Source organism: Bombus pyrosoma, linkage group LG5, assembly GCF_014825855.1.
Source record: "Bombus pyrosoma isolate SC7728 linkage group LG5, ASM1482585v1, whole genome shotgun sequence".
NCBI classification, from domain to species: Eukaryota; Metazoa; Arthropoda; class Insecta; order Hymenoptera; family Apidae; genus Bombus; species Bombus pyrosoma.
This window is the reverse complement of record NC_057774.1, coordinates 1293699-1312881: the sequence shown is the minus strand read 5'-3', so window position 1 is coordinate 1312881 and position 19183 is coordinate 1293699. Positions and strand designations below refer to the sequence as shown.

At 42.2% G+C, this 19183-nt stretch overlaps 1 protein-coding gene across 13 annotated transcripts in view; it reads left to right on the top strand.

Annotated features, from left to right (window-relative positions):
• Positions 1-19183, top strand: part of LOC122567474 (septin-7-like) — a 45277-nt gene that overhangs the window by 19142 nt on the left and 6952 nt on the right. For 7 of the 13 annotated variants that reach the window (XM_043726018.1, XM_043726025.1, XM_043726028.1 and 4 more), the window contains 8 exons: positions 14295-14772; positions 16249-16456; positions 16539-16791; positions 17001-17190; positions 17292-17457; positions 17927-17968; positions 18610-18745; positions 18821-18984. In XM_043726018.1, the coding sequence (XP_043581953.1) occupies positions 14295-14772; positions 16249-16456; positions 16539-16791; positions 17001-17190; positions 17292-17457; positions 17927-17968; positions 18610-18745; positions 18821-18984 (1637 nt within the window). Of the gene's footprint in view, positions 1-11571; positions 12585-13211; positions 13528-13637; positions 13871-14294; positions 14773-16248; positions 16457-16538; positions 16792-17000; positions 17191-17291; positions 17458-17926; positions 17969-18609; positions 18746-18820; positions 18985-19183 lie in introns of those variants that run through there. The other 6 variants (XM_043726022.1, XM_043726026.1, XM_043726019.1 and 3 more) reach the window with 4 other exon arrangements.

The window sequence follows — 19183 nt, the reverse complement described above, 5'->3', positions numbered from 1 at the left end:
AGAGACAAATTTGATATTCGGCGTACTATTATCCGTACGAAAGTTTCTTTCGCGCAAACAGATTTTACTCGAAAATCATTTCCACTCGTAATTCGTAAAATTCACTCGGAAGATTCGATCTAATCTCATTGGTAAACTCGTTACTCGTTGCCGCTACGCGAGAGAATTTATCAACACCGGTAAATCGGTAAATCGTGACTCGTGAAACTCGACCAATGATACTGGCCAAGTTGCGCCAGAGGTCCTTAGTCGTACGTCTATTCGTCGAGGATCTAGCGGAACCAGTTTCGGAACAACGCGGTTTAGAGGAGAGAACGTTTAGAGAAGACTCGGCTAGCGTATACTCGATGTAAATTCATAGCTGGGACGAGCCTGGTTTGATTCCGTTGGAACACGAAGGGGAAACCCGCCCACCCGACACACAGAGCACCCTTTCAGGAAAGCAGGCCGCGTCCCACTTTTTCTCCCTGTTTTTTTCGCTTCAAACAACGTTCATGTTCCTCGTTCTCTATGGTATTTCCATTTCCAACCCTCGGCGGAGATACGTGTGCACCTAACTGTTTATGGCATGTTCACCGCATGCTTATATACGGTTTTACACAAATAGCGCGATAGACTTTTCGATGAAACAAAACGCGAACGTAGTCGTAGATAAAAAAAAAATAAATAAGAGGAGAACCGCCGAGAGAGAAAGGAGATCCGTGGCAAACTCTTGCTATCTCTTTCTCTGAACGAACTTGCGCATTCACAGCGAAAGCTTCGCTTCGTCTCTTCGATTTCATTTTTGCAGGCTCTGCCTAGACTATAGTAGTAGGTTAGTATATTTTTTGTTTGAAGATCAATTAGCGGCTGCTGATTTAAGTTTTAACTAATTAAAATGCTTTATAAGTCCATCTCAATAGACTCTAAACTGTGGATGTTTATGCGTTTGTACGAAATTTGGAAGCTTAAAAGTATACAGAATGCATACGATATGCAAAGATATACATGTGTACGTATATACGCGTAAAACTTCGAAGACGAAATACACGTATTAGTGGCGTTCATATAAATCGTCGTGAAATATAAAAGCAGCCTATTCATCGTCCGTTACTTCGAGTTACTCTATTTTCTGTTTGTCCATTTTCAAAGAATCTCGTGTCGCCATATATTACCGACCTCCTCCGCCAGAGATCCTACCAGGTCTACAAATTTACTATTATCTATTTTCTATTTTCCCTGGCTCCTCTTCGTGGAAGAACTATCGTCGACGAGAAAAGGGCCACGTGCGATCGAACGTTTCCTGGTTTACCGCGTTCCAAGAAACCTTACCCTCCGTGTAAACTTATTGGTAGCGTATAATCGAATAACGAGAAAGTTATCCAGCGCATTCCTCTCAAACGATCGGCGCTAACAGCCGGTTAGACGGACGAACGTTATCGTTTCAAAACGATTTTCCTCTGTGTTCGATCATCGGAAACGCGAACCAGTACACGTTGTTGTACGGTTCAGTAGGAACTCGGGACGTATATTTTGCCGGTTACCCGGTAAAACCCGCTAGTAAAATAGAGTAGCTGGCTGTTTGCTCGAATGTTGGAAACTATAAAACGGATTAACGGGTTGATAGGAAAGAGGCCCGACGTCTAATCTCTCCCCGTGGCTCGTTTAGAACGTGGCATTGCGCGGCGGTCTCTCCCGGGCTTGCTTGAACGTTAATTGAACGAAATTAGCCGAGACGTTGTGTCGACACGTGCGAGACACAGCATCTTGCTGCTAGAATTTCACCATGCTGTACTCTTAAAAGAACGTTAATTAAGGAAATTCGTACGGGTCGAGGACACGCGAATACTACCGTGCCTCGAAAGATGCAGTTTACCCGGAGAATTTCACTTAAGCAGAGAATTGGGTTACGCGCAGGCTCGCTATCCGAATTAAGACAGAAGTTGCCATTTTTGTCAATTCCTCGTAGGATTAACGAGACTTGGTTCGAGGATTGGCTGGAAAAGCCGTTCAAATACGTGTTTCTTTTTCTAAAAAACGAATGAACAAGACGATGTTTCTCGTAATTTAGACGTGTTTCGTCTATAGGAAAAGAAGCTGCGAGAAGAGAAGAAAAGAAGATACAATTTCTAATCTCTAATAACGCGATGGTTGTACAACCGTTACGTTATTGGTCATCCCATCGCGTGACCCTCGATAAGAACGTGTAATTTATTATTTCATTGTTTATAAGAATATCAAGGGAATACCGCGACGCTGTAGTTGCGAAACTGAACGAAGCTAAAAGAAATTTCGAAAAGAAGGTTCGACTATTCTCCGATCGTGTAGCTTCATTTTTCATTTTAATCGATTGGTCTGCTAATATGTCCACAGATCGGTAAATACACACATACATACATACATACATATGTACATGCATAGTATTCTATATCCTGAGCAGTACTCTGCTCTTTGCGTGTTAAAATCGCCACGTAAGAATTCACATAGCTAGCAGATCGATACGCTTTACGATCGCGGGGTGGAAAAAGCAAATTCGGAATCTCGTTTGTGCTAGTTTCCATACGAGCAATTATGTCCACGCTCGAGAAGCTCGTGCCTGTAACCCAATAATTTCGTTATCGAACGTTTTCGGTGCCCTTCGATTTCTACACCTTCCTTTGATTAACCGTAACTTAAAAGTGGAGCAGACTCGTGAATGGAACGGTCGTGTGATTGCAACGGCGGGAAGCTGGTTGACGAGTCGTGTTTCCTCGGACCGATCTGAACACGTAGTTACACGAGCAAAAAATGCAAATGTTTTACGCCGAGAAAATGAAAAAAGAGGGTGGAGCTGAAAATGATCGCGGCGTTAGCAGCTACCGATTTTTCTGACAATCCCCCTCGACCTTCCACGACTCCCCCCTTACGTTCAACTGTTTCGATTCACCCGCCGCACCATCCGAAACGGCTCTATTTGCAACTGTTAATTACACACGTTACTGTTCTTCGCTTTATATCGGGCCACGTTCGTCCGCTAAATTTGCGATGTTCCCATCATCCACGGAAGGAATTATACGCTGATAATAGTTGCAATCTACGGTTTGAGAAAACTGTGACGAAGGCCGAGTCTTCAGTCGCAGCCAGTTTCATAATACGTAAAACAAATAGAAAGCGAATGAAAATTGAAAATCATATTGTTCGTCTTCTTTACGGATTGGCGAGATTGCGCGGAGAACGAGACAGCATCGTTGTTGACTCAAGAGGAGAAGAATGTTTCTATTATATTCGTGACGGCATTGTATTCTAAAAACTACGTGGCACGCCGCGTTGCATCCGCGAGTGGAAGCGTCGTGGCGTGGCGTGGCGTCGCGTGGCGTCGCGTCGCGTCGCGTCAGTGTGGAAAAAATCCAGGCCTCGTAATCACTGGTGCGAATCCACTGCAATCATCGGTATGCAAAAGCGAATGCCGTAACGCAAATTACGTAGAAGACCGATTAGATACTGGAGCGTGTATTTATCATCGCCCCTTCCGTGTCTGTGCTTTCGATTAATTCATATCTATTTATAAAATAGTATCTCCCCGTGGCACTGAAAAACACAAAACGGATCGTTGTAAAACGCAACGTGCATCGAGAACGTGGTACTACGAACGAAAATGCAAACGTTACGCGAAGGAAATACAGCAACGAACGAGAGTACTCGAACAATTATATTCGGCATTGTGTAATTACGTTTTCAAGGAAGGCGCATCGCCGTTAATTTCGATCAAGGGCTGGCGCGTATTACGACGCGTTCTCCTCGGATATAAGAAATATTTCGAACGGAGAACGAACTGAACAACGCAGCAGAGTTAAATACACATTACGACTCTTTACGATAACGAAATCGTTATTGTAAGTGGCCTGAGACTTTTCCACGATTTTATAAATCGCGAGGGAAGATCAATCGTTCGGTTACTGACTGCGCGTGGTTAGGCGAATATACGATGCAAGTACTTGAAACACAGAGCAACGTTGACGCGCGTTTTACGAAGCACTGGCAACACGTTTCACGAAGAACAAAAGCTTTTCGATCTATGTTAAAAGTAAACCCGCGCTCCGCCCTTGCAACAAGTCGCAAAAAAACACTTTCTTTGTCGAATAAAGGCAGACCGTTGCTTGCTTGCTGTGTTTCAAGTGCCTGCCAGTTTTGAAACAGGTTGTTCTTTATATTCGGCAATTAACTTGTCCAAATACGTATTAAAGAATCGCAAGAGAAAACAGCAAAAAAGAAACTTGTCGTTTCACGTTGAAACGTTCAAAATTTATATGAAAAATCTGCGGATCAAACCGAATAGGAAATTTAAGAGGGAAAGCTGACCGAATTTACGTATCCACGACAGATGCGAGAACCGCGTTCCAGCTGTTCTATATCGCAACTGGTTTCGCGCGAGAACGTTCAATGGGACGGACGACACGACAGCGCGAGTCTACGAGCTTCGTTGTATCACGAAGGATTCGAGGCGAATTAAATACAACAGAGGACGGAATTGCTATAACGATATAGAGCGGACCATTAGACTGCAGAAATCTGGGCCACGCGAGACTAAACGGCCACAACGATAATAAAATTATTGCACGATACACGCGGTACCGCGATTTACGAGTTTCGACTTTGAAGAACTTCGAGGAGTCGCGCCACGTCGATGAAAACAGTTATTTCCGAGTCCGCTACGTGTTCAATGTACAATGTGCAGTGTACAATTTGCGACGGAGCAAACGGGTTAAACGAGCGGGGCAAATTTTCCAACGCTATCCGCGCATCACGCGAATCGCCAACGCTCCACACTTGCATTCCAAGCGAATAATCACCACGTCGCGGAATGATATTTCGTAAATCCTTGGCTAATTAGCCGTTCGTTGAGCGCGGTAATCCGTGATAGTTAAGGGTTGTTCTTATTATTAACGCTTCATGGCGTTACTTCTGGACTAGGTCTGTTGTTAGACCTACATGCGAGAATGCGTATACGTAAAAATGCAAAAATTGAGAAACACGAAAACGTAGAACGTAGAAAACGGCAGATAGATATTGCGATATTTAAAAGATGGACAAGTTTTCATGATCGTCCGCGGTGCGATCGGATCGATTTGATAAATTCAATTTGATATAAAGCTGTACGAAGAACGACGAAGAGCCGTGTATTCGATTTAGCGCGACTGTTTCTACTTTATCGAAGTTTTTGATTAAAGCGTTATACGTATATGAGAAGCACATATGGTTAAGGTTCAAGTAGAAAGCAATCGCTTGTCACTGTGACGATATCGCACGGAATGCCAGCGAAACTTTGGCAGCGTTCAACGTCTTACGAAGCAGCCAAGTTCTCTGGCCTATTGAGCGGTGTACCTGTGTAACAATTCTATCGCTTGATTTAAAGCGTGTTTGTTTGTCGAAACGTTTCGGACTCGAACATCGCGTCAATAGCATTGCCTTACGCGTCGAATCTATCAAAATGAATTTAATGCGACCCACCCTACCTTACCCTACCCTACCTTACCTTCTTTACCGTACCTTACCTTACCTTACCTTACCTTGCCTTGCCTTGCCTTGCCTTACCTTACCTTACCTTACCTTACCTTACCTTACCTTACCTTACCTTACCTTACCTTACCTTACCTTACCTTACCTTACATTACCTTACCTTACCTTACTTTACCTTATCTTACGTTTCGTTCCATACTATATATACATATATATAGTGTTTGTAAACTTTAAAGTCATTAGCAATTCGTGATATAGCGTTATTATTAAAAGCACTTTCGCGTGTACGTACCACATACTCGTAAAGAAGATTCTACAAATATTTTCTTCCCAGTAAGACACGAGATAAAGTAATAATCTGAAGGTTTCAGACACTGTGGTATATGCGACTTTTAATGCGTTTGTCTCGTTGCTTGCCAGACGTCTATAGAATTACCAGACTTTCTTCAATCTGTTATCAGAGGTTTCTGTTTGGTGAGATGAGGGCACCTTTCCACGCCTTCGCTTTGGCAGCCATGTAGGCCTTACGTAGGAAACGGTTCTTCTCCACGGATCTTATCGAACGGATAGACCAGCGCGGCGACGTTTCCGATAGATCGTGATCTTGTTGTTTCTCGATCAGCTCTTTCCTTCTCCGAACAGGCAACTTAAAGCAACCTGCTATCTTATATATATATATATGTCAGAACCGCGAGCTTCTCCGCCGTAAAATTTCTCCTCCACTTCCGGCGGAAAAAAGCGACGCACCGGATGCTCCTCTGGGAAATCAACGAAATATGTACATATCTGGAATAGTTTTGTGCACAGATCCGATACCACCGTTTCTTTATTGCCGTCGTTCTCTCTTTTTCGTATTCATTTCCGACGTACGAGCTGTTAATACACTTAATAAGAACTTGAGGATAAATGCAAGCAACGAGTATATCATCGTGTCATATCGTTGCGTACGTGTGCATGACAATGAGTCACGCAAGTAGATATTCGTAGTTATCGAATTGCCGACTTGGAACGGTCAATATCTTTTAAAGTGCAAATTTCATATCATCGATAAGAATCTCGAAACCTGTCAAAATAATTCTTATCGACGATATTGAATTTGTATTTTAAAAGATGTCGATCGTTCAAAGTAGGACTTACCGTAGCATGCGAAACGCTACTATTTTAAATTCAAAGAAAAATTTTTATCACTGATATTCCTTTGATATTATTATAATAATAATTATTATTATTATGTCGAATTTGTATTATAAAAAATACCGTTAGTAAGTAGTCGTTCAAAGTCGACAATCGGAGAGAAAATTAGGAATACTTCTGGGACTTGCTGTGTACATACTCGTACGTACACTAACTGCACATTCTGACAACTGACTGTAAGTGACTATTTATATGATGAGAAAAAAGGACAAAACAAGTTACATATCCATATTTGTGTATACGCTTCCTTTCTCTGCGCTATTTTTATATCGTCCAAATATTATCGATGCAAATTCCTAACAGTTCCAAGACGGTACAACTTCTACGTGCGGTAGCTGTTAGGAAATGCAGTTACCGTTTGTTCTTAGCGTATCCTTAGCTGCTAGACGACGATCACGATCAATAACTATTCAGAATTAGTGAGAAAGATTTTTTCGGTCGGGCGAAGTAGCAACTCGAGATGATTTTGCGCGTATGTGACGAGCGTCTTATGAGTAACATTAAACGATTTTATGCACAAGTTAACTTACAAAAACATATTTTAATAATTTGTCTATGTTTACATCTTTAAAAGTATGATTTCGTAATATTAATTTCTGTTTTTTCTTTTTATGATAATTTATAATGCGTTCGCAAAGATGCGTCCTCGGTTTGGCCAAAATTCTTCCTTGCTGACACGATGCCATGTTTGCCAAATTGAATACGATGGCAGCGTAGAGAGCATCTGTCTGAACGCGGTTAACATCTGCCAACGAGGAAGATAGTTAACGGAAAATCTGACGGATCTATGCGGCCAGTGTAGATTTGCAACGATGTAAATGAACGCGACAGGTGTTGCACGATCGCGAAAGCCATCTGCGCTTCATTCAAACGGTCTTTAAGGCTCCATTGTGTTCGCGATATCGGTTCACCGTGTTCTCAATGGAATCTCGAGAGAGCAACTGGAAGAAACGGCCACGAAACCAGACGCCAGTAACGCGACTCGTTCGAGCAACCTCGCGTTAATTGTTAATTTGGTTTATCGATTATGTCACATCCGTGCTTCTTCGTTGCGCTTTCTATGCGATCGACCGACGTCGCGTAAAGCGACGAATATCAACGCGCAGGCCATTGCCAGGTACAAATTTGCACGTATTTAGCGAAACTTTGCGATGTATCTAGCCGCTTTCAAAGTTGCAGTTTATCGTCTTTAATTTGAAAATCTGCTTTTTAATCTTTGATATTAAACGATAGACAGTTACGAGGCGAGGACCGAAACTTTGGTTCTCGTTATACCGAGAAATTAAACGCAATTTCCTATCTCTCGTTGAGAATGGTTTGCAAGTGGTTGTTTCGCTATTTACAAGTTCGATGTCGATCACTGATTCGCTACGTTTCTTATCTCGAGGAATGGAGGAAGGATTTTTCCTTCCACTGGAATTAGATCCACCGGAAGGAGTTTCCCTCAGTGGAAATAGCGTAGCTTTCACTGATGGTCCAAGGTTTTTCGCCAAGCCTCATCCCCAACGAAAAGATCGAACGATTCTGTTCGACGCGTTTCGTTTCTGCACTTTCCGTTTCTTCTTTACCTTTACACGATGGCTGACCAAAGTATTCGAACACTTACCGCGGAAAGCTTTTAGGTACGCGTATCTGTACGCACATTGTATATCGTAAATGTCAGGCTTTTTATATAAAAGATTTTGAAACGCAAGCACTGTAATAAGACACAGATCTCGCGCACAACGCGTACGTGAAAAGTCTCTACAAATATTCGAACGCTGTCACGAGTTACCGTTTATCGTATTTCCTCTGTGTTACTCGGTAATTTTCTTCGGTCTAGCGGCAACGCGTTCGACGTTCACACGAACAAGATCCGTATTATGGATAATACCAAGAAAAGGAAACGTTGATCCGCAACGATCGAATCACGACGACTAGAAAAATTATACAACTACAAAGATACGACAGAGCTTTTTCGGACAAGCCGGGGGTTCCATCAACGAATAAATATTCCGTGCGGCGAAATAATTCCATTTTGTACGGTCGTAAAAGCGGGCGGGGTAAGATGGCTGGAAAAGGAACAAGCGAAGAAGAGTATTTAAAAGTTGCGCGAAAGACGGTGGAAATGACGTTTCGTCGTTGCGTCGTTACGATGTATTTCGCCAGGGTTAAGTCCGAAGCTTGCTCGCGAAAAGAAGGGAAAATCTGATAAAATGCGATTTCCCTCGAGGCAAAAACTGCTTTTAGCTGACGGTGCACGAGTTAGAAATTTAAGCGCGAAAGACAAGTTGCCCGAGATGATTCCCGATCGCAGCGATAGTCTCTTCGCTCGTAATAAATTAATACTTTTCTTTTTCCCTTTATCTCCCTCTGTTTCTTCGTATTTTCTTCCTTCTTTCACGTTGTTATTTCAAAATATATTTTTCATACAGTCGCTGTTGTTTTTCGCGCAAAGGCTGCATTCGTTGAAAGAAGATTCTATCTTACCGATACCATCGTTCGTTCGTTGTTCGTTCGCAAATCGACGTAGCAGCGCCGTGGGAGAAAACGAATTACCAATGTTGGAAGCGCGAATGGGAAATTTATACTCGATACACGATGCTGCGTCGAGTTGCAGAATCGTATTAAGCGATCGTACGCGTGTCATCGCGCGATGGTGTTCTATGGTGCACTCATTGACAGTCGCGCGCATCCCGTAGAGAGATACGAGTATACGCAGATACCTACGATCCGTGTACATCAGACGTTTCGTTTTCAACTCAAATACATAATATTCGAATCCAAGTTTGAATTTCAAGTTAAATTTTCTACGCGATATGGCGCTGTCGAGATTGGCGACAGAAAGGAAAGCAAAGCGTAGGTCGATAGTCGGATGTCAAGTATCGGCCACGGCAGAACGACTCACCATCGTGAAACAGTCGATTATAAATCGATTGCTCCGTAAAAAGTAAGATTCTTCAGCATCGTTTCGTCTCTCTTTTGAAATCCTTTTGTTCCTCGCCGCTTTGATACGATACAAGTAGCTGCTTTAGTTCTACGTGGGGTTTAGATTCCTCTGATAATAGACCGCTACTAGCAAGCCCTTAATTAACGACAAGCTTGTACAGGTTTCTTAACCGTTGTCGTCGTTCCAGAGCCATCGTCATTGTTCGATCTCGCTAAAACGATCAACCGACCTGACACTGTCCGCGCTGACACGCGTTTTCTTTCTTAACCCTTAGAGTGCTATGGATGCATATATGCGTCTGGCGAAAGTCATCGGTGTGGACTAAGGACGCATATATGCGTTTGTCAATTTTTCCGAGCACCTACGCAGAAGTAATACTATTACGTTTGTGTAAGATAAATATAAATGCATTTCAATGTTAATGCCGCGTCCGAAGAAACTGTCTTTTCTTTTTTTTTTATTTAATACTTTGCATTCACAATTTGTCCAATTTGAATATTTGGTAGAATAATCGTGCCGGCACAACACAATTATCAAGAAGAAAATGTGTTGTTTGTGTGAATAATAAGAGAAGGAACGACACGCGATACGAATGCAGAAAATGCGATGTCGGATTATGTATCGATAATCGTTTTGAAATTTTTCACGCACAACTGAATTATTAACTTGTGTTATATTTACTAAATTTAGTTTTCTAGTTTATTGTTTTCTAGTTTACTACCAAAATTCTAGTTTATTGTAAATTTCAATGTTCATAATAAATAATTAATACTAAAAAAAAACGCTCTTGAATCATTTAATCTCGTGCAAAAGAATTACTATAACTTATTAAGATTTGCGTTTTGAATAGTCAATCAACAGAGTTCAGTATAGCGAAAAAATATTCAGTCCACAGCGATTGTCAGCGCTGGCAGCATGCCGTCCGTATGGATGGCATAGGCTCCGAGTATTCAGCACTCTAAGGGTTAATATCTTCCAGACGGAATTTCGTTCTACGGTTTACGGTCTAAGAAACGTACAGGTTTCACGACGAAAAGTGTGCAAGTTCGTCGCTGAAAACGTCAACCTACGAACATAGATCTCGATCGATTTACTCGGCAGTTAGCGAAAAATCGAGCTGCTTCTGTCGCAGCAGTCAGCAACCTCGTTCCTGTTCCAGGGCTGAGCGATTACCGAATTCTCTTTGTTTCGATCTGTAACGATTCCTTCAAAAGTTCGTCATTTGGAAAACATGTTGCGTATGCCGATTTATACGAATGACCCGAATATTCGATGGAAGGTGAGAACAGTTTACTTCCGTAAAACTAAAAACATGTTTGCCATGTTTTTGTTTAATTGTAATCGTAGCGACGGTATTGCGTAAAATCGCGTATCGTCGTTGCGAGAAGCCCGTCATTCTTGATGATGGGAGGTAGACCTCGAGACCGAGTTCTCGGTTGTGGAATGATCTTACATTTCGAGGAGCTTCTTCGATTTTCCATTGTTTCGTGTTTCTATCCGACAAGCCTCAAGGTTTTAGAGAGGAAGCGAGTTGCACGGTTAAATTGTCACGGTGCGTCCACTACGGTCCACCACCTCCTTTGGATCTCTCCGAAGGGACTTTGGAACGAGGCTGCCTGGCTGTCGTACAGTCTTACACAGCGCACCGGACCGGTTTCTGTTCCACGATGCTGCACTCGGTTCGACCGAGAGAGAGCCTCTCTTTCTTGGCGGATGCCCAGCCTCGTTGGATGCGACGCGTGCAAGTCTGTGTTACATCGTGCCGTAAATAAAGGGCGTCTCCGTAATCAACGTGGTTGTGGATTTTTCCTAGAAATGATATCGTCGAGGCCACCCAGAGTCGATGCGCCACCTTCGTCTCGACCTTTTAGTCAAACTAGTTTCACCACGGCTTATATGTACGTATATATTTAGCTTCCACGGAAACGTAAGAGCGTCTCTGATACTTTTTAGCTTCCCTTCAACGTACACCCTTTTTGTTCTCTACGCGCGCTAAGAGAGGCCAGCGTCTTGCTTAAAGCGTTTCGCTTATTCCACTTACCGTTTAGCTCGCTCGCCTGTAACCGTGTTAAAAAAAAATGGAAAGCAGGTACCTTCCAACGATCCGTTATCCACGTTTCGGATCGATTTTGGACGCGCTAGTTTACCATCACGTCGCACGTACATACACTCGCGCATAACGATACAGTTTAGTCTATGTCGACGAAGTCGCCTATGTGTAAAACACCCTGAAAGTGCAATCGTTCGTACGTTGACTCTGGGTGCTGCTTCTGTAAGCGCGCGCACACATACGCAAACACACAAAGGTTTCGACCGAACACGATCCATTTCCGCGAGTCGGTCAGCTACGTAGGTTCCGTGGCGCGAGGAAGCCACTCTCGGGGAATTTACGACTCGGCAAATGGAAGAACTAGCCGCAGCTAGTCTCCTTCGAGATCCCCTCGTTATTACGTGACGCGTTCAAACGAACACACGCGAACGCGCGTCACATTATCGACCAGCTGGATATCGGGAAAGGCGAAACTTGATGTCGAAAATTGGACGCGCGCGTAAGCAACGGTCGTTTCCGCCTTGACCTTACGCACGTTTCTCGCCGCTCCTTAACGAGCACGAGCCAGCTATTTAATTTATATCGTACGCGCGGTACCCGATAGGATCGAATCGTAACGGAACACGTAGCGCATTATGATTCACTGTACGCCGCTTCGTTTCTACGCTCCGGTATTAAAGCATGGCGGCGTACACGATTTTTCTTTTCCTTTTTATTTGCGAGTCGCGTCTAGCGGTGGGAGAACGTGGCTGTCTTTGACGTCGCGCAATGCAACGAGGATCGCAAAAGGTTTCGCGCTTCAAACGGAAACTCTGACGCTCTTTTCAGTTTGCCTCGCGAAACCAGGCTGCACCAGATAAAAAGCAAATACAAATTTTTTCTTAAACGCGCCTTTCTTCGAAACACGCGATACGTAGTTGAATTTCTACGATGAAGGTTTGTACGTTTCTAATATTCGCACGAACGTTACTGGCGTAATTACGTTGACTGTACCGAAGATGGAAAAGAATCGAAAGCAAAAAAAGGAAGATACAACTTCGTTACGCGCGGTATTAGATTTTCCCGTGCGCGATACGATGAATTCAATCTGGGAAGCCTGTACGCGCTCGTATATTTCCAACTATGGGAAAAAGTTGCTCGATTCGTCGCTCGTGTTGGTTCGACCTATATATTTTGCCCGAGATTTACGTAGCCTAAATCGTCAACGGTAGTCTGCGGTCTCTGTTTAGTACGGTGAACACAGTGGCCACTTCCGGCCGGAAGTTCGTAAGACACACCGCCACTCCAAGTTGACCATAGCTCGTCGCAAGCGTCGTACGTACGTAAAGCGTGTATCGATCGCGAACAAACAAACCGTCGCTCCTTTACGACGTGGCGTTATTATTTGGCCTGTTTGCGTTTTTACGCGTGTTTGTTGATCCTTTCGATTGATTCAAACTTCCTGGCACGCGAACGAGGAAAAAGATAGCGAGAGACGGAAGAGGCAAATGGAGATCGGCGAACTTAGGACTAGATGAGAGTAGCCGCGTTTATTATAGAAGTGCAAGATGGACAGAAGCGAGGAAAGAGGATAGACTGGCTGTAATTCGCGCGGTCGGATCAATGATCCGACTGCTGCTAACGATGCCTCGAATAACGAAGCTATAGCGGTGTAAAAACAATTGGTACATGTCCTCGTATAGCGTATAATATACGAACGGTTTGAAACAAAACGGAACAGAGGTTGAAACTGGATCAGAGTGCGTGCATACTCGTGTCACCGTACGATTTAAAAGATAGCTAATAGCAGCGAGAGTAGGGGAAAAACTGGAAGAAATATGTAAATGCTGCTAGCATTTATGTATTTGGGGCAGATTGCAGACATATCGACCGTTGGTAGGTACGTGTTGTTATTTTTTCCCCGTTGATGATGGTTATTGGCGTAAATAGGTATTTCTCAATGACCTCTGAATAACGTAATAGAAGAAGGAACAACAATAACATTTACAGAGATTCTAGAATCGAAAGACGTTGCAAGTTATCGACGGTACGCGTACTGTATTGTGATGATTTCGGAGAAGCTAAAAATGAATACATATCACGATATACATCGGATAGAATCGTCCTTCTTGTTCACGTACGGAACGGTCCTTCGTATTAACACCTTGGGGATTGGAGACGCGAATTCGCATCTTACATACTTTACGCGAATAAAAACGTTAGCTCTACCGTTGAATAAGACGGTAAGGAAAGCAATGATTTTTAATAAGATATCACACTCGTTGGATGCTGCTCGGGAAGTTCGTTCGGATTTTTAACTCTTTGGTTGACATAAAAGACGATATCGAAAACTTTTTCGCCGAAGAACCTGAGAGGTTCTGGAAGGATGGAATATTCGAGTAGCGTGAAAGATGGAGAAAGGTTGTGGAACAAAATGCCACCCTATATAATTCGATAAACGTATGTCGAGTCGAAATGTAAATCGGTACGAACTTTCCGAGCGACCTTCTCAACCTTTCCAATCGCTTGAAAAATACGCGAGAATTCAGACTATAGAACGCATACGTACGGTCTTCGAAACGTTAAAAGCTGTGTTTCTTCAAATACTCGATCACTTATCACGGTCGATGTAATCGTTCAAAAAGCGTAAATATTCTTCGTTTGCAGATACAGGCGAAGCGCGAGCTATTTTTCAAAGGCGACAACGCTGGAATAATATCGTCGCCATCTGTGCCATCGGTGCCGCCTCCGCAACCTCCGTCGCAGGCCCCGTCGTCGATGAGCACGTCGTCGACGAGTACGTCGTCGACGACGACCACGACGATCACGACGCTCGCCTCGCCCAACACAGCACCGCCAGCCTCCTCCACCGTGTACACGAGCGTCGCAACGTCGGCGCCTGCTTCCAAGCCACGATTACCTCCGTCCACGGTGATCCTGAATCAAAACGATGCATCGGAGGACAGCAATAAACGGGAGTCGAACAGAAGCAGCGAGAACAAGGAAACCGCTGTTCTTCATCCACGACCAACGCCACAGACCAAGCCCAAAGAACTCGATGGTTACGTGGGTTTCGCGAATCTGCCTAACCAAGTCTATAGAAAGGCCGTTAAGAAGGGATTCGATTTTACTCTGATGGTCGTCGGTTAGTTCAATCGTATTGCTCTTTCTCTTTTCTTCAAAAACGAATCGATCGGTCTCTCGACCCTTCGTATCGCAGCGCGTGCTTTAACGAAAAGCGTCTACCGCTCTATGTACAACGTCGACTACGTTATTCGTTGATGTTACATCGTAGTATCGAGATAAACAGGTGCAAGTAGTATCGCGTGCAATTTACTTCGATACGTATGTATTTCGATGGACTTTAATAAATTGGCTCTCAACGTTACGACATACTCGATTTCTCTAGACTCGGGAAGGTACTCTTTATGTAAATACTGGTCGCTTGATCGGTAATGGTAATTACGGTAATTACTGATAATTACGGATTAATCGATTTAAGTGCAACGACCGATACTTTCAAGAATATGCAGAGTTTCTTTAACGTGACATGAGGTTGCATATACGCGAAATCTAGAGAAAAACGCGAGAGGAGTCGCGCGGAAAAATAATGATCGCGTAGAACGTAAGGCTAAGGAATGAATGGCCAAGGCGAGTTCTAATTCTAATGTAAAGGGAATTCGTTTTTTCAAAGGGGCCGTAAAAAATGCACGCTACGACTTCTCCTGCGTCCCTCTTCTCGCATTAACGAGTACGGATATCAATCCATTGTGCAAATAAACGCACGCCGGACTTTTGTTTTTTCTTTCCTCTTCTCTCTTTTCTTTTGTCGTCCTTTAACTTTCCTAGATCCAGGGACAAAGAGATCCGTTTCTCCGGTTGGTATTTCAATTTCGTTGAGGATATTGCCTTATGAACCTCCATCTGTTTAACACGTGCAGAACGCTCTTTCACTCGACTGGATTAGGGCTGACTCGAAGCAGCAGTGGTTCTCATACTCCTTATTTTCTTTCAAAAATCCTTTTTAAAATCAAGTTTACCTTGCAATTAGTTCCCAGCTTAAATCACTGGACATTAAATTCAAGTCGAGATACGTATACAAATTTCTTCCTTCAGGAGAATTACGATTCGAATTTGTATTGATTTATGTATCTTACTTTCTTTTGTTTTTTCTCGTAAAAATGCATGTCATAAAAAGATATTGACCAAGTCGATTAATAATAAACGATCGATATTCTGCAATGAGAAGCGCGATTCTGGAGAAGTTGTGGCGATAGATCGCGTCGCGTCGCGTCGCGTCGTCTGCATGGAAGTTTGAAATTCGAGAATATAGGCGGAGTGCTGCTATTATTAGTACCGGTATAAACCGAGCCATTTCTCCGTAAATAGAGCAATTCAGACGCTTATCCTTGAAGGAGAGAAGGCGCGGCACTTTGGTCAGTTCAAGGTACGCGGGCAGAAAGGTCAGGGTACCGTTCGGTATTTCAAACTGCCCCCTAAAAGAAGATTAAAAAAAAGAATGCTTGGTCGTGTAGCAAAATAAACCTACTAGTAATTAATTTCCATAGTTTTAATTATTCTTCCTTACTCTGATAAATAATATTTTTATATGTCTACATAGGTGAGTCAGGACTAGGAAAATCCACTTTGATCAATTCCATGTTCCTCGCTGATATATACAGTGCTGAGTATCCTGGTCCTAGCCTTAGGGTGAAGAAAACCGTAGCCGTAGAGACTAGCAAAGTATTGTTAAAGGAGAACGGTGTAAATCTCACGTTGACCGTCGTTGATACGCCCGGATTTGGCGATGCGGTCGACAACAGCAATTGGTAATTTCAATGAAACTAACGTGTGCACAGCTTTAGAATCGAATTACGCAACAAAGAGTTAAGAAAGATATTCTTGTTTCAGTTGGGTGCCGGTGATCGAATATATCGAATCAAAATACGAGGAGTTCCTGAACGCCGAGTCTCGTGTAGTGAGACGGCAGATACCAGACAGTCGAGTACATTGTTGTCTCTACTTCGTCGCACCCTCCGGCCATGGTTTGAAGCCGTTGGATGTAGAGTTCATGCAACGTCTTCACGACAAAGTTAACATTATACCTGTCATCGCGAAGGCGGACACCATGACGCCAGATGAATGTGCTCATTTTAAGAAACAGGTTCGTATTATCGAGTAAACCGGTTGTAATCGCGTATCGACGCGCAAACAAACTTCTTTCGCGTTGCTTCGTATGTCGAATAGTTATCGCTGATAGCTCGCACAGGTGCGTGTTAAATTATAAACTTGCGTTAACCGATTTGTTAGAAAAACGGTGTAACCTTGCTTGGTCGTCTTTAAAGTTGGAATCTGTCGTTATTGATTGTTTAGATTTTGAACGAGATAGCGCAACACAAGATAAAAATTTACGAGTTCCCGGAAGTAGAGGAAGAAGAAGAAAGCAAACTGCATAAAGTTCTTAGAGAAAGAGTGCCGTTTGCGGTGGTGGGTGCAAACACCGTGGTTGAACACGATGGTAGGAAAGTTCGTGGAAGAAAATATCCTTGGGGAATTGCAGAAGGTATATAATTCTAGAGAATAGCTTGAGAATAGTTCTCTATATCTTTTAGCTTCGTTCGAATTTCGAGCAGAAATCATGCTTTCTTTCTTTCGATTGTTTAGTGGAAAATTTGGAACATTGCGACTTCATAGCACTCCGAAACATGGTGATTAGGACGCATTTGCAAGATTTGAAAGACGTGACAAATAATGTACATTATGAAAATTTCCGATGTCGCACGTTAGCCGGCGTTGGAGTGGATGGAAAACCAACAAAAGTCTCCAATAAGTAAGTGTACCCTTCGTACCTAGTTATTATAAATGTAAGGTGCTTAAAAAAGAAAACTGAAATTTACTATATACGTCCGTATATACATATACATACATGTATAGGATTAAGAACAGGAAAATATTATAGAGTAAAAGTTTAATGATATTTGGAAATCCCATAAAACACGATAATTAATTACATAAATTTCCGTTTTGTTTTCTTCTTTTTAACGCAGACATAAATACTCGTAGTCTTATTGGTTTTGTTTTGTCCATTTTACCATAACAGTATAAAAAGCTTGTGCATGCAAACTATTGAAGACTAAAGATTATCTCTGTAAGTCATATACGTTTGAATCGGATATCATATTAGTTAACTTTATTAATATATTATAGTTTAGGCTAGCGACGAAAGTGATCCTGAAAATACTTTTTTTTTAATAGTATATCTCATACGTGAATTTTAATGCTGATTTCTTATTGGTTAGTTTGTGCCCTCCAGGAGTGATGAACAGTTTCATGACAGTGTGGTAAGTCTTTTAATAAGACCGGGATCGTGTAATATAGTTTTGTGTGCACAAGCCTCTCCAATTTCCATTTTCTACGCATTTAGTTCTACGCGTATTTATTTAGTTAAAGAGGGAGGGGCGGTTCACTCTGTCGATACATGCGTACATTCTAAAATTTAATCGCATAAAATGGAATAATAATTGTATACGTCGCTCATTCAGGAAGACGTTAAAATCAACGTTTCTGACCTCGTTTATCAAAATGTATCAAGAACTTCTATAAAGATTATGTTTGTAGTGAACCCTCTGACTGGATATTTACTTTAAACAAGTAGATCGCATTATAGTTTAATTCTGCTATAATTTAGCTATAAAATCTTTATCGCTGATTATATTTAGTACTATTGAATATAACACGTGAATCCGCTTAGTTTTAGTCTACGTTTCCTTTTCTTCTGGCATTTTAATTTCCATTTCCACCTTTCTTAAGTTTACAATTATTACGACAAGTTACATTTTCAGTTTGCAATTGCCCATACACGTAGATAGATCTCCCACAAAAAAAAATAACCCAAGCGATTGGTAAAGAAACTTTTTATAAAATATTTATCTTTGTTTAACAAAATATCGTTGAACTTGAATTATTCGTGTACGTTTTATAGGAATCCGCTGGCTCAGTTGGAAGAAGAAAAGAGGGAACATGATAATAAAATGAAGAAAATGGAGATTGATATGGAGCAGGTGTTTGAAATGAAAGTCAGAGAGAAGAAGCAAAAACTTAAGGACTCAGAAGCGGATGTAAGTATTTATTGACTATGTATACGTACGCATCTTCGAAAGAACTTGTTTTAATCAGGGGAAAAATTGATTTAGCTACAAAGAAGGCACGAACAAATGAGACGCTCTTTGGAACAACAAGTGCGTGAATTAGAGGAAAAGAGACGAGCATTTGAGACTGAAAAGCTAGCATGGGAGCAACAGACTGGACACAGTATCGAAGAATTACGTAGACGCAGCCTAGAAGCTAATTCGAAAGAGTAAGTATTGTTTAAGTGTATAAGATCTGCTTCCGTTTGTCCACATTTTCGTAATCGTTATGATATACCATTCTTTATGTAAAAAGATATTAAATACAAAGAAGAAAATCTGCTTCTTGCACGAATGGAAAGCTATTTTATAAATTAGCAAGATATAGCTTTATACTTACAGTAACTGGGGAAACAGTATAGATAGACA